General features: G+C 48.8%; 4 protein-coding genes across 4 annotated transcripts; all 4 read left to right on the forward strand.

The window, feature by feature from the left end:
* Positions 1-930: 930 nt before the first annotated feature.
* On the forward strand, positions 931-2,674 carry DEU56DRAFT_918327 (uncharacterized protein; the record flags this gene model as incomplete). Its single annotated transcript, XM_041358100.1, has 7 exons — positions 931-1,014; positions 1,062-1,134; positions 1,189-1,607; positions 1,662-2,085; positions 2,144-2,282; positions 2,336-2,426; positions 2,492-2,674. 7 exons carry the CDS (start codon positions 931-933, stop codon positions 2,672-2,674), a joined length of 1,413 nt encoding a protein of 470 aa, XP_041202694.1.
* Positions 2,675-5,434: 2,760 nt separating this feature from the next.
* DEU56DRAFT_928314 (WD40-repeat-containing domain protein) lies at positions 5,435-7,702 on the forward strand (the record flags this gene model as incomplete). The annotated part of the gene is made up of 4 exons (XM_041358634.1): positions 5,435-6,529; positions 6,584-6,652; positions 6,710-7,201; positions 7,252-7,702. The coding sequence occupies 4 exons, from the start codon at positions 5,435-5,437 to the stop codon at positions 7,552-7,554; spliced, it is 1,959 nt and encodes a 652-aa protein (XP_041202695.1). The 3' UTR covers positions 7,555-7,702.
* Positions 7,703-9,840: 2,138 nt separating this feature from the next.
* Positions 9,841-11,918, forward strand: DEU56DRAFT_835077 (WD40-repeat-containing domain protein). Its single transcript, XM_041354735.1, has 4 exons — positions 9,841-10,666; positions 10,716-10,982; positions 11,042-11,358; positions 11,410-11,918. The coding sequence occupies exons 1-4, from the start codon at positions 9,941-9,943 to the stop codon at positions 11,417-11,419; spliced, it is 1,320 nt and encodes a 439-aa protein (XP_041202696.1). The 5' UTR covers positions 9,841-9,940; the 3' UTR covers positions 11,420-11,918.
* Positions 11,919-12,922: 1,004 nt separating this feature from the next.
* DEU56DRAFT_111618 (WD40-repeat-containing domain protein) lies at positions 12,923-15,413 on the forward strand. The gene is made up of 6 exons (XM_041344604.1): positions 12,923-12,975; positions 13,030-14,129; positions 14,183-14,248; positions 14,305-14,568; positions 14,643-14,867; positions 14,926-15,413. The coding sequence occupies exons 2-6, from the start codon at positions 13,068-13,070 to the stop codon at positions 15,280-15,282; spliced, it is 1,974 nt and encodes a 657-aa protein (XP_041202697.1). The 5' UTR covers positions 12,923-12,975; positions 13,030-13,067; the 3' UTR covers positions 15,283-15,413.
* Positions 15,414-15,415: the final 2 nt, after the last annotated feature.

Below are 15,415 nucleotides of genomic sequence, written 5' to 3' on the forward strand. Positions count from 1 at the left end.
CTACTTAGCCTTCCAGTTGAGAATGATGGAACCCCCATCGACTTTTACATTTCTCGCAGGCTGGGAACAGTCAAGGTTACCATCGCTGGCGTATGTTAATGCTACTTTGGCCTTTTGACTTCTCATTATGTTCTTGCTGCAGGAGGAACACGTGGGCAATGAAGAGAACACCGTGCCAGTGTGGTTCCGTAGTGTTCCTGTCGTCAAATCCAGAAACACGGGGGTCTCAAATTTAGTTTGAGCGGAGCCTATGACCGTGAACGTGTTTTACTTGAGCTGCTTGCACGGTGTATAATTACATGTAAGATAAATCCTCTTTCGTCATTGTGAGTTATCTGATCGTATGATGAGCATACACATCATGTAAACCAAAGTTAGGTCCAAGTTAGTTGTTTTCTGCCCTGAGTGGAACCGAATATTAATGTCACGGGGCCCTGATCTTCCATTCGTGTACTAGTGAGATCCGAACAGCTTGTTGCCAATGCAGCGAGCCCGAACTTTTCATCGCAGACTGAGGCGGCTGGATCTTTCATTCCTTTCATGCAATCTCGGCTGAACAGCTTCATGAAAAGCCGATATTTCAGATCTCACTGTTATGATAGGATCACAACATAACTGTGGCTGTCTCGGATCCGATGCGAAGGCTTTCCTTGACGGCAGAGGGAGAATTACGTTGGTGCCCCAAGCTGCCCCTGTCACTTCGATTTTCCATTCCATATGCCAGCCCACAGCCTCACGTATGTAGCTCATATCCTGCTCGATAACTCATGACGTACATTTTTGTTGCAGATTGAATGGTTGTGATCAATTGAAATATCGATGCCACACCAGGACCTTCCGCACCCATTCCTACTTAAGTACCAATCCAACTCTCATTTGTTTTCCAGCCGCATTTCTTGTCTGCACTCTTGCCCTCCAAGAGTCTCCACTATGTCTTACCCAACATTTTCTGCTATCGATCGTCTTGGCTACAGCATAAACATGGCCCAAGTAACCGGAATAGACATTAACTCTGTACGTTTTCATAAATCAGTTGCTGGCCTGCTCTTGACTCTTCATAGGTTGATTCAGCTCTGAAGAAAGCAGATCGTTGGATCGTTGTTGACTTTGAGAAATTTCATACTGTAGAAATTGGTGTGTTCGCCGTGAAACCCCATAGACGGCGACTGACCATCATCCCCCGCTTAGATGACAAGCTGTACAATGTTCCCAACATGGTTTCCGTCGCTCAAGACATCCGACAAGTTGAAGGCCAATTTATTCACTATGTAAACGGCGACGTCGCGAATCATGCATTTAACAAAGACTCTACTCTGAGCGGCCGCTACTTCGCGCTTACGGGACCCGCGTCTGTGGCGGCAGCCTCGCACAAATCGTTTCTCAGTGACCATCAATATGCATTCTTCAATCTCTCAAAGATGAAGTATACTGTAACTCTCAAAGACTACTCGAGTAGTATCTATACAGCTGGGCTCCTTGAGAGAGTAAAGGATTTGCCGATCTTTAACGGGCAAGACTCCGCCATTGTCAAAAAGTACAACGACTTCTTCATATCACACGGATCCCATGTCGTCATGTCGGTCTCTTATGGCGCCCGCTACCCGCTGGTGCGTTCCTCACCCGTTCACAATATCAGTGTTCAGTGCTCATCGTTGTCATAGACAGTGTGGTGTTCAAACAAAGACCAATCAGTAAATTCGATGTTCCCCACAAATGTCGAAGCTGCCTTCTATGGCATTCCAAACGGCGGGCAGTTCGATGCCACAGTGAAGGACCAGACCCAATACAAGAAATTTGAAAACAGCTGCCAGCATCTCGTCTCGGCCTTTGGCGGCGATGAAGATATCGCCAATCGCCTTGCGAACAACAGCGCGTCCTTCGAGGAATATGAGAAATGGGTCGGGACCGCTCGGCAACACCCCTGCTCCTTGCTGAGCCTCAACGTTGTCGAGCTCTGGGAGTTGATGAAGCTGTCGAAGGATGCCATAGTCAAGAGTTATTCTGACCAACTTTCGGCCGCATTTGATCACATCATTACGCGCCCTAAGATTTTTAAGACGGCCGTCATACTTGACATCCAAGCTGGTGTGCCCTCCAGTGCTCATTCATGCCAGATACTTATTTATTTCTATCGTTGTAACAGATCTTGTCGAGTTCAATTTGCTGACCCCAAGCGCCTACCTTATTGCTGACCCCGCGAATCCTTTGGACCACAAAGCCTCGATGTCTAATACACGCCTCGTGTGGAACAATCGCCCTCTCACTGTTCACCTAACACTCCGGTACTTGTTTCTGCATCTGGGAGCTCATGGTTTAATGAAGTGTTGATCTATAGCTTCTTTGTGATCAACGATGGGTCCCCGATTGATTTCTCCACCAGTCATAGAAGTCGGACCGATAACTTTGTGAATGTCATCATGGAGGGTGTTAGTACCTTGATCTTCATGTACTTGCCATGATCTAACTCGACAATCCTTCTCGCACGCTTCAGAATCAGTACCTCAATGAGTACGAACCCAAGTGGACGGCCACGAAATGGTTTTGGGGGGCCAAGGTGAACCCTAACCCGGAGACGAAGGGTGTCAAGAAAATAGAAGAGCCAACCACTTGGGACAAAGTGCTGCATGACTACCTCAATGCAATTGGGGAGGACTCGGCGGAGCCCTCCGCTTGAGACCGCTTCGCTCCATTCATGAGTTATGAACGCGTCCATAATCTGAATAAAGCTATATTTCGCTCATTTTACAGTTGATCATGTATGATACGCAGGAGATGTGATGTATTTGTATTCCTATTGGCACTTGCATGCATTCGCAGTGCAAGACATAAATAAGTACTTCGAGCTCACTTCCGAATCATGTCACCACCCTTGCAGCTTGCTTGTGATAGTTCTTCAAAGCAATTAACCAACTCTGAAGCTGGTGTACTGACAATGTTGGTTGCATGGAAGCTTTCACTCAGTCACCACCGTCGGCGGCGGCTGTTTGGAACCAATATGCAAAAACAAAGCTCTCGTATACTCATTTGTGCCTATCCTCTTAGTTGGATTGGTAGTTCCCCCCGTATGTTGCCTGTTTGTCACAAAATAGCTGCCATGCAAAGTAGATGCAAAACAAAGACTTTACGACAATAATTTAAGGGAAGATGAGACATGACTAATGGTTGAATGGAATAAACAGTGGAAGAAAGGCACCCGTCAAACTCGTTACAATGGTCATTGACATCTGAATCCGTTCATGCGTCTCTCGCGATGGAAGAAATGACCCATGATGGCCATTGCGAAGCATATCGAGAAGGTTATCCAAGCGATCGTGGAACTAAGAGACACGCAGCATGTTCTGCGGTAATATGGATTGAACATGACAATACATGCAGTCAATAAGGGCAGGACATCTGTGCTCGCGAGAATTTCTGATTCAGAGCGAAGACACAATCCTACACCAGACGAATATACATATTGTGCTCACGTGGCGTTCCGAATTTCCCTTGCGCAGCTCTACTTCTCTCGCCCCCGCCTTATGTTGTCTCGCGTGTGCTGGGATATCCCATCCTGACGTCAGAGGACTGCAAGGTGTTGTACTGTCTTCTTGGGAGAAGAGATTTGAACGGGCAAGATGGTTAGAATTTTGAGTATGTATGAACAACCTGAACTCTGGAGCAAACCATAGATAGATGCGAGAAGCTGTGTTACTTAATGTCCACTGGGTTGCCTTGAGTATGCACCGAAGCATGGTTCATCATACTAGATTGATTGGAGTTGGGCGGAAGGGACCGTAGCCAAAATGATCAAACCAGCTAAATGCTGCATCGCGACATGAACCTAGGACAATTAGCATTATCTCGTGCAACCCATGTCTGCCACCTGCGGGACACAGAAACTCACCTGCCTTGACAGCTTGCCACAAAAAAACAAACAAACCAGTGAGTGTTGATCACCTTGTTCGCCCCATTTGATCACCAGTCGTGGCAGAGTCAGATTGATCCACCAGATTACGGTAACGAGCTATGACTTCTGAATCTTCTGCAAAGCCAATCCTCAAGGAAGCTTCAACCCCAGCGCAACCCAAAAAGATCAACTCAAAGCACAGGTTTAAATAACACAAGAATGTGATTGGGGATTTTGTCTTCTTGCACGACAGCATCCCCATTGTGAGCAGTTCTGAGGGCAGCACGATGCGGAAGTGGAACTACAGCCCAAGGTTTGTTGTCAGAGAGTCATGGAAAGGCAAGGGTGTGGGCATATATGCGCTGCCGCTTTCACCAGACGGGAAAATGGTTGTGTGTGGGATGAAGGACGGAAGCGTTCAGCAGTGGAATGCCGACGGGGAGATGATCGTTGGATGGGTCATAACAATGAGGCGTGGTCACTCTTGGTGTTTCCCAGCGGGGACCATATTATACAAGCGGGTCGAAGGATGGAACAATATTCTCATTCAAAACACAGAAAGCGGGAAAGTGAAGGTCGTCGGACAACATGAAACTTTATTCCGCATCCGACAAATCAATGAGCACGTGTTTTCAACAGGGCCTTATTTTCAACAGCAAATCAGGCAAATTGCTAATTTTCTTCAAGCACGACCATATTTTGTATTCTGTCGCATTTTCACCCAAACACAATGTATTACCCGAGAAGCTTGGCTATGGAGGTTCGGCATTCTACCTCTAGCAGTCTGGACCCCAGTGATCAGGCAGGTTAACCATCATCTTTAGCACTCGACCCCGGATAAAGCCTCTTGCACAACATGAAGATAGCTATTGTAGGTTATCGGGACAGATTTCGCCTCATGCTCTGATGCATCCCACACTGCCCTCGTCGAGCTATCTAGGCAGTTCATCTCAATCTGTCTCGTGTTGGGCAACTTTGTTTATGTGCCGCATCCATATTTATTGGTTTGATTGCGTCCGGGTGACACAGGTGAGCTCTTTTTTAGGAGACGGCAGTGGCGTGATCATTGTACCACATGGCATGATAACAGACTGCTAATCATGACCACCTGCAACTCACTCCTAAGAGACAGGTAATTTGGCACGAACAACAATGCGGGATCTGAAGACTGTTGCAAACCCTGTCAGGCCCGAGAAGCTATCTTGAACATTGAAGGTTAAGGTGTCTGGCTTCAGTTTATGCACCGAAATAAAACGATTCATCATGGTATTATGATTGGAATCAATATCGTGCTATAATGAGCATCGTTAGGAACATCGAACTACAGCCAAAATGCTGTAGCTGCAGAACCTGTGAATGGATGATTATCGCCGCCTGATGGGTCCATGCTTGCGAGACATATAAAAATTCGCCTAGCTTGATACTAGACGAGGGACAAGCAAGCAGATACACACGACCTGGTGAGTGCTGGTGAACTGTTGCACCCACAATTGATCACGAACCACGTCAGGTCAGACCACTACGCCAGACACCTTACAACAACAAGTTATGGCTGCTGCGGTCTTTTCGAGGCGGTCCCGCAAGGAAGCTTCAACCCCAGTGCAATGGGATAAACCAGTCTTGAAGTGCAGATTTGAGGGACACGAGGACACAATACCAAGTTTTGTCTTCTTGCACGATAACGTCCACATCGTGAGTGGTTCCTGGGATGGCACGATGCGGAAGTGGAACTGCGACACCGGACTTCTTGTCGGGGAACCATGGGAAGGCCAGGGTAAAAGCATATATGCACTGGCACTTTCGCCGGATGGGAAAGTGATTGCGTGCGGGAGGGTAGACGGAAGCGTTCAGCAGTGGAACACGGATGGGGAGATGATCGCAGGTGTTTGGGCGGGTGATGGGAAAGCGGTGCGGTCGCTTTCGTGGTCTCCCAGCGGGGACTATATCGCCAGCGGCTCCGACGATGGAAACATCCTAATTCGAAAGGCAGCCAGCGGGAAAGTCAAGGGGGGCCCAATCAAGACGGAGCAGAGCTATGTGTGGAGTCTGGCATATTCGCCTTCCGGAAACCGAATTGCATCAGGCGGGAGCAACAAAACAATTTGCATCTGGAGCACGAAGACCGGGGAGCTTGTTGTCGGCCCTATTCAAGGCCTGGGGATGGCTGTGACGTCGTTAGTGTGGTCGTCGGACAGCACAAAACTGTATTCCGCATCCGATGAATTTGCACGTGTTTTTTGCAGCAAATCAGGCGCACTACTCCATCAGCTCAAGCACGATAATTACCTGTATTCCGGTGCACTTTCACCCAAAGACAACGTGTTGGCATGTGTGGGCAACGACGGAGTTGCACAGCTATGGGATGCAGGGTCCCAACAGCCACTCAGCCTGCCGTTTCACCAGGATGATTGCAAATGGCTTAACTGCGTGTCATTCTCTCCAGACGGGAGATACATAGCATATAGCGGAGACGACAAAAAACTCACTCTCTGGATTGTCAGACACTGTGACATAGCTCCTCAGCTTACTGCAGTACCCATACTTGGACAAGATCACGGGGAACGTGAAGTTACGCAGCATGAAAATCGGCCCGAACCACAGCAGGAAACTCAACCACGGTCCTCATCGTCCTCTTTCCTTGATGTGAGTACTCTCATGTTGAACTCACTGCCTTCTTTACTCACAGCGCTGTTGCAGGCTGATGCTACCGGAGGTGATGGCATCATCAAAGAGGGACACGATGATCCATATGACAATTTTTTCAAGGTAGAACTCATTGTTCATGCAAAGCGCACCAGTACTGACACTAATCACTTGTTGTAGTCTTCCCAGTCGTCCTTTCCTGCCTCGATATTCGGTCCCCCTCAGCCTCCCAACCCTTCCCCAGCCCGTCACTTTTGGAATGCCATCTCTCGATATCGCCTGCCGCCCATTCCATTGCGAAATGTTTTCGTTCGTCGCGCTTGCTCAAATTCACCAACACTAGACCAGAGGGTTCGAGCTGGAGAAGATGAGGAAGGCGAAATGGATGATGATGTGAGTGCTGTTTCGATTACCACACTCTCATCCCAACACGACAGCCGTCAGCGATGTTCTGCGAATGATCCGCCAGTTGCCAGCAATGATGAGCCCAGTGATACACAGAGCCCAATGCTCGATGACTCCCCTCCTCCTGCCAAGCACGACGATGAAGACGATCGAAACATCTGGAACCGGCTAATACAGGCTCGATGGAAAGCTCCCACTGACCCCAATATGACTCTAGCAGTGAGACGCCCCAAGGTCGTTGAGGTATACGCTGTGCGGGGTTTCCAGGTAAGCTTCCATACTACACGCTTTTAGTCTTACTAGACTCGGAAAAACAGGGATATGTCGCACGGACACCGTCACGGAAGACGACATTACATGCGGTGACGTGTAGCGCTCCTCTCGCTGCAGCACACGTCAGTAGCTCATCACGGCCGCTATCGTCGCACGCTATGGTCAGCAACGGAGTTCGACATGTTCAACCCACTGGAGATCAATCATTGCACGTGTCCCCATCACACTTTGTCACCGACTATCACGCCACTCGTGACTCCGATTCACGTTCGAGCATCGAAGGCTCCTGCAACAGGTTCCTCGACAAAATATGTTTTCCATGTGGGCACTACCATGAGAATTCTTGATGTTGGCTGTGTTTTCATGCGAGTTGGTTTGCATCCTTCTTTCATATCGAAGATACATTGGTCATTTTACTAGGCGACGGCCGAGATTGAGAATACGTGCGGCGTACCAATCTGTTTGGATCCAGTGTGCTTATGAATACAACCCAACAGATTCGGCAGCCTTGAGCTTCATTAGCACGGACATTGTTCGTGGTGACGCCTCAATGTAGATGCTCACAATATAGGCAACAGACGGATAAAATCACTAACATTTGGTGAGTATGAACAGAAGGCAGCGAGGCTATTTCACTTTTTCGAAATTTGTGTCAGTGGGCGTCGTAAGCGGTGAAACATCCCGCAGTGTGATTATCAACCCTACAGGCAAAATCAGGATTGTATCAACTTGGCTTGTACGAGCACTCAGCGGATATGAAATTCCGCCCGTTGGGAACGGGAGCCACGGAAGCATGGTGCGAAGACTGTCCAGCGCTTCGAGTGTTGTCATACATCAGTCACAGATTTCGCGAAACAACCCGTGGTGGATATTTGAAATCCAGTGGGAGGGCAACGTTCCATACCTCGTTTGCGCTAGGAGCTACTACTAGGAGGTGGTTACTAATGCCACGTAGGATAATCGGGCGACTACCGCATGTCATGCAAGTACACAGCAACATGTAGAACGAATGTATGATTGTATGGTGACGCGCCAAAAAAACCCGAATATCAATAGCGCTAATCGCTCCACATATTTGTATATTATGTACTTTTGTGGGCTGCGGATAGGGCCCGGTAGGCCATTGAGCATCGAATTGCCCCAAGAGCTGACATTGATCCGAGTCTGAATCAGCAAGTCAGTGTAAATATTTGTCAGTGGGTTACAGTGTACATGGAGCGGAGTGACATCACCAGAGAATTGTTCACATCATTGCACAAGTGCGTTGAACGTTATTCCTCTGGACATATCTTGCCATCAGTAATTAAAATAGATGCACATGCGTTCGAATTTCCAGAACTCGGTCAGTATCACACCGGAGGACGTCGGCGATGTGAACAGAAGCCTTGGCACTTGAACGAACGCCCTATCAATCCCCTGGTGAAATGTATCTTCTGGTTGGCACACTGGTTAAGATCGAACTAGGAGAGATGGGTCAGCATATAGACGATAATATATTTGGTAGAAGGGAGTGGACAAAGGAAGAAAGCTACCCACATTTGCATTCGTTCGTGCTTCTTCCAGATTGGTTCATGGCTGCCGTTGATGATATGACCATTCCTGAGCATGGAACTGAGATATGTGTAAGCAATGTTCTGCAGAGTCTCGGCAAAAATGATACTGTCGGAGCCTGTGAGACAATACATGCAGGCAGTGACATCCATGTTTGTAACCACTCGTCGAAGGCACAGTCAAGCACAACAGTACAAACAGGAAGCGCAGTGTACTCACCTGGCGTGCCTTGTTCATCGTTATCTACCTCCACTGTCTAGGCTCGTTGCCTCACGTATGCGGAAATGTTTGGCGCCATTTCTGAGACCGGTCTATCCGTGCCTTGCGGGAGCAGACTCAGATCAGTGGATTCTATGAGTTCGGAGCTTGGAGGACAGGTAACGATTCGGACATGAACAGCTTCGACGTGAACTGGGCCGAAGCAAATCAGAAATGGGCGTAAGGTCACCGGTCACCGTGTCTACTATAATATGTACCAATGAAACATGGTTTTAAAACCTAGATTCGAATTGGCATAGTGGATCATCTAGACTTGTCTAGAGCGACTGACATTCTCGAGCGGGTGATTATGAATGGCAGTCTGGGTCTGAAACACGAAAATAATTGGAACCTGGGAATGTACTCGGGTCACGGAAGCACAGCCCCAACGCCCGATCATCATGGAATCTATCATGATGCCTGAAACACCATACTTAACAACACGCATTGTGACCATGCTATTCTAGCTTCCCGCAGGCGAGAAACCACAGACAACCTGAGTAGTAACTTTAGTAAGTACTGGTCAACTGTTCCCCCCATAATTGATCACGAACTAAATTGATACTCCAGGCGCCTTGCCGTTGCGGTAACAAAGCCATGGCTGCTAGATCCATTGCAAGGCAGATCCGCACGGAACTTCTTCCAACCACAACGCAAGCCAAAGGTCCACCTCCGAAGCACAACTTCGAGGGCCATCAGAGGGCCATTCGGGACTTCGTCTTCTTGCACGACAATACTCACATCGTGAGTGGCTCGGAGGACGGCACCATGCGCAAGTGGAACTACGACACAGGACATCTTATCGGGAAACCATGGGGCGGGGAGGGTGGGAGCATATATGCGCTGGCGCTATCACCGGACGGCAAGACGATTGCGTGCGGGAGGGCAGATGGAAGTGTTCAGCACTGGAATACGGATGGAAAGATGATGCTTGACGGTGCTTGGAGGGGTCATAGCGATTGGGTGCGATCGCTCTCTTGGTCTCCCAGCGGAGATCATATTGCCAGTGGATCTGATGACGGAACCATTCTCATTCGGAATGCGAAAAGCGGAGAAGTAGAGGTTGGTCCGATCAAGACGAAGCAGTACCGAGTGTGTGCTCTTGCGTATTCACCTTCTGGCAACAGAATAGCATCAGGCGGGTGGAATACAACAATTTGTATATGGGACAGCAAGACTGGCGAGCTTGCTCTTGGGCTCATTCAAGGCCTGGGTTACGAAGTGACATCGGTGGTGTGGTCGTCGGACGGCACAAAACTTTACTCCGCATCCGACAAATTAGCACGAGTCTTCGACAGCAACACAGGCGCATTACTCCATTGCTTCCAGCATGACGAACTCTTGTATTCCATCGCACTTTCGCCCACATATAATGTCCTGGTGTGCGTGGGCGATCAAGGTGTCACACAGCTATGGGACACCGAGTCTCATCAATTGCTTGGCCAGCAATTTAGCAAGAATAGCCAAATCCTCCGTTGTGCATCATTCTCTCAAGACGGGAGATACCTAGCATGTGGCGGACACAACAAGGCGCTCACTATGTGGATTGTCGACGACATAGCTCCTCACCTTGTAGCAACTTCAAAGCCATCATGGGGTGATCACATCACTGGCGAGGTGCAGGACGATCCATATGACTCATTTTTCTGGGTAAATTTCGTATATGCTATGCAAGAACACTAGTATTGACGATACGTAGTACCATTCCCAGAAATCTCTTCCGTCGCCATCATCTGGCCCCCATGTCCCCCACCTGTCCTTTATTCGTCGCTTCTGGAACGTCATCTCTCGACACCGCCTACCTACAGACGGATCTGTTCCACGAGAACGCCCCAAGCGTAGTTTCTTCGCTCGTAGTACTCACTCAAATTCGCCCCTGGAGCTTGCAAACATCATACCTAGCCAACCAATATCAGCATGGAAGGTCCAACTACGAGAAGATGACGAGGAAGATGAAATGGAGGATGTAAGTTGTTTCTCCTCTCTCGCACATTGTCATCTTAACGTTAGCATTCCCTGAATTAGCCGGGCGCCAGCAAACTAGAAAAGTGTGGAGGCAAACAATGGGAAGGATCCCTTGTTGACGTGCAGAGTCCACCTCCCTATCATCCTGCTCCCCATACTGAGCTCCACAGCGAAGAACATGTGAACTTCTGGAGACGGCTAATGCAGAGCCCACCTCCCTATGATCTCGCTCCCCCTGCCGAGCTCCACAGCGATGAAAATAGAAGTCTCTGGAGATGGCTAATGCACATTCAAGGGAAGTATCTCACTTCCAGAAGAACGGCTTCAACAATACCCGGCCCGATGTCGTTGAGGTATCCTGTGTGCACGAGTTCGAAGTCAGTTTCCGTTTCATCTTGACGCTCGCTCGCTCTGACTGGATGCAACAGGCCACGTTGACACGAAACCAGCAGATGAAGTCAACGTGCAGTGCTTCTGTTGCTGCAGCCTATCATCGACCATAATATCTGTGTTTCATCGTCGCGACCGGTCTCCATATGGGCAGGGCATCATCGAACACGTTCCCATCACACTTTGTCACCACCTACCATGCCAGTTCGGACTCAATATGTTTCACCTACGGACACAACTATTCTTGATATTGTCTTGGTTTTCATGTGGCTTTCTTTTTTTATTCCGCTGGATGTCAAACTCGTCATGCTTCATCACTATCTTTATTTTAGTATTCAACTTCGTAATTATATTTTATTCCGGTGTTCCTCATACAGCTGGGGTACCGCTTCTCCTATTCAGCATTACACATACACATCATACTACACCACGCTCACCTAGCCCTCATGAGCCACTATATTTGACACAGTCATCCGCACATATATTTGAATACTGTACGATTTGAAGGTGTGTATGATATATAGGGTTATGTATGTACGGGTTCATGAAAGGATTAAGGGGGAGACTGCATGATCGATCGAAAGGATTTAGAATTTGGGAGAATCGTCTCGGCGCCTGAGTTAAGCTTGCTCAAGTTACAAGTAGTGAACTCTCGTAGGCAGATCAATAAGCAGGAAGATCTACAGTTTATTTCTTCTACCAGGTTCAATGAGTGTACAAACATAATTTTGCTCGAGAAAAAAGGTGCCAAACTTGAAACGACAACGGTTGACCCGGCGCTAGGGGGCCGCCCGACCGCCAGCGCCAACCTAAACTTTTAAAGCGCTGCATGCTGGGCCCTGGCACGTGCTACAAGTTCGAACTACTTCAATCGATGTCTAACAGACACATCTACAGATACGGTCTCGTCTCCAGGCTACATACCACGGAAGAAACGCCCCGAAATCATCCTCAAGACTCAAACGTGAAGAAGTGCGGTGCCACGACAACGACAAGCCAAGATTGACTCGAGCTCACATCTGCAGTTCGTGCGAGAAAAAAAATGAACTTTTTCATCGCAATAACTGCAGCTGCATCAGCCGCGTGCGACGTGCGTTGCGGTGCTCGCAACGTTATTGCAGACCGTTGTAGCACCCAGGCGAAGAGGTGAAGTGTCAAAGTGTGTGTCATTTACTTTGTTCTTAAGGTTCTTCTTCCCACCAGGAGAACACAATCGGTCTCCGTGAGCTAACGCGACACTTGCCGTGAGAGGACAGTTGCAGGCGCGAGGAGATATACGGAACGGAGGATTTGGCATGTCAGATGAGTCCACTTTGTTTCTGGTTCGTTGCTAGAGATTCATATCATGTCCGCTGACTCATTAACCAGTAATAGTATAATTGGAGTCAGGTGAAGGGTCATACAAAGCATAATTACTAGTGAGTATCATAGTATGCCGACATCGAAGCAGCTGACATGGGAGAAAAGGTGGATGAGCCAATTCACTGATGTGACAGGCTCACAACAGACTCGCATAATAAACCTAATAAACCCGTTATGATTAGCGCTGCCTCTGGTGTGATCCATGTAACAGCTTGCCACCAGGCGAGACCAGCAGGCAACCGGTGAGCATGGTTCAACTGTTCGTCCCCATAATCGATCACAAACTGCATTGTCAGAAAGCATTGATTTACCAGACTCCTTACGGTAACGGGCTATGCCTTATAAATTCTCTGCAAAGTCAGCCCATGAGAAAGATGCAACCCCAGCGCAATCCAAAGGACTAACTCCAAAGTACGAATTTGAGGGCCACGAGGGCACTATATGGAGTTTCGGCTTCTTACACGACAACGTTCACATCGTGAGCGGTTCGCTGGACGGCACGATGCGGAAGTGGGACTGCCACACAGGACTTATTGTTGGAGAACCATGGAAAGGCGAGGGCGGCAGCATATATTCACTGATGTTGTCGCCGGACGGCAAGACAATTGCATGCGGGAGGAAGGACGGAAGTGTTCAGCGATGGACTACCGACGGTGAGATGATTAAAGGCGTTTGGGCGGGTCATAGCGACCGGGTGAGGTCGTTGTCGTGGTCTCCCAGCGGGGACCATCTTGCGAGCGGGTCCGGTGATGGGACAATCCTCATACGAAAGGCAGAAAGTGGAGAAATCGCAGTGAGCCCAATTAACACGGAGCAGATCGGTGTGTGGAGTCTTGCATATTCACCTTCTGGAGGGAGAATTGCATCAGGCGGGTGGAACAAAACAATTTGCATCTGGCACACGAAGACCGGCAAGCTTGTCGTCGGCCCCATCGAAGATGTGGGTAATAGTACTGTGACGTCGTTGACGTGGTCATCGGACAGCAGTAAACTTTACTCTGCATCCGACAAATTCTCCCGTGTTTTCGACAGCACATCAGGCCAACTGATTCATCGCTTCCAGCACGAGCATTCGCTGTATGACGTCGCACTATCACCCAAAAACAATGCACTGGCGTGTGTGGGCATCGAAGGCGTCGCACGGCTATGGGACACCGAATCCCATCAGTTACTCGGTCAACTATTTTATCAGGATCACGCAGACTTTTACTGCGTGTTGTTCTCTCGAGATGGGAGATACTTAGCATGCGGTGGACGCGACGGGACGATTGCTTTATGGATGGTAAAAGACATAGCTCCTGAGTTGGCAGAACCCATATTTCAAAAAGGTCACGGACGACCTACACAACAGGAAACTCAGGCTCGACCCAAGTCCCCATCATCATCTTGGCTCGATGTCAGTATTCACACTCGGCTATATATCTCGCCTTGCTCATGAGACCATCACAGGCTGATGCTACGGGGGGTGATGACATCCTCGAGGTGTGCGATGACCCATATCACAATTTTTTCGAGGTAAGATCGTATTTTGTCATGCACATGGTACTAGTCCTGATGAGAAGTACTTGTAGTCTTCCAAGACATCTCTTCCATCGCCGTCATCTGGCTCCCATCCCCCACACCTGCCCTCTATTCGCCGCTTCTGGAACGTCATCTCGCGCCACCGCCCACTGGCAGATGAACCCGTTCCACGAGAACGTCACAAGCGTGGTTTCTTCGGTCGTCGCGCTCGATCAAAGTCACCCCTGGGGCCTGCAACCGTCATACACAATCAACTACCACCAGATGGGAAGGTTCAAGTGGGAGACGAAGGTGAAGAAGATGCAAAGGATGATGTAAGAACTTCAAGTTTCCCGGCTCTTGTACATCGCCTCAACTGATGTGTCGTTATTTTTTCGCAAACCCTCAGCCTGAGCTCGACGCCAGCAAAGACATTCAACAAGAGGAATCTTTTGCCGACGCGCAGAGCCCACCACCTGCTGTTACCACTTCCCATTCCAAGCTTGACAGCGATGACCATAACCTATGGAAACGGCTCATGCGTACTCGGCGGAAGGATCCCACTTCCACCAAAATAGCTCCAGCATTGAAACGTCCTGAGGTCGTTGACGTATACGCTGTGCGAGGGTTCCAGGTAAACTTCAATTCGATCAGCTATATACTTTGTTTCTTACTAGAGATGGATTTGACAGAGATATGTCGCACAGACACCAAAACCCAAAACAAAGTCCTCGGTGGCAATGCACAGCGCTCCTCTTACTGCATCACACGCACGTGGCTCGTTACCAGGCGGTCCATCATCACACGTTAGTCCCGTCCAGCTGGGTATGTCGCTGCAAACCACGTCAAGACAGGGACGGCCATCACCCGTTATAGTTGGACACAGAACTCATTATTCGCAAGCTGTCGGAGGCCACGCATCCCCATCACATTTTGTTACTACATATCACGCCAGTCGTGACTCAGATTCTGACTCAATCCAAGGTTCTTGCAACAAGTTCCTTGACAAAATATGTTTCCCGTGTGGACACTACCACGAGGATTCTTAATGTCGGTTGGGGTTTCGTGTGTGCTCAGTCTGTATCCTTCCTTCATCTTCTCCGGTCCTCGTCAGAATTATGGTTGGCTGTAATTTTCAAAAAACAGGACGCATTTATGTGCACAAACAATGGAATAGAACAG

The sequence above is a fragment of the Suillus clintonianus genome, assembly GCF_016758775.1.
Source record: "Suillus clintonianus strain FC179 chromosome Unknown DEU56scaffold_130, whole genome shotgun sequence".
NCBI classification, from domain to species: domain Eukaryota; kingdom Fungi; phylum Basidiomycota; class Agaricomycetes; order Boletales; family Suillaceae; genus Suillus; species Suillus clintonianus.

Excerpts from the sequence above, each read along its gene's own strand:
- DEU56DRAFT_835077 (XM_041354735.1), top strand. The coding sequence starts at position 9,941 with ATGATGCTTGACGGTGCTTGGAGGGGTCATAGCGATTGGGTGCGATCG. Across the intron at positions 10,667-10,715 it reads CATATGACTCATTTTTCTGG|TACCATTCCCAGAAATCTCT; the intron begins GTAAATTTCGTA and ends GACGATACGTAG. Across the intron at positions 10,983-11,041 it reads AGGAAGATGAAATGGAGGAT|CCGGGCGCCAGCAAACTAGA; the intron begins GTAAGTTGTTTC and ends TCCCTGAATTAG.
- DEU56DRAFT_111618 (XM_041344604.1), top strand. The coding sequence starts at position 13,068 with ATGCCTTATAAATTCTCTGCAAAGTCAGCCCATGAGAAAGATGCAACC. Across the intron at positions 14,249-14,304 it reads CATATCACAATTTTTTCGAG|TCTTCCAAGACATCTCTTCC; the intron begins GTAAGATCGTAT and ends AAGTACTTGTAG. Across the intron at positions 14,868-14,925 it reads ACGCTGTGCGAGGGTTCCAG|AGATATGTCGCACAGACACC; the intron begins GTAAACTTCAAT and ends TGGATTTGACAG.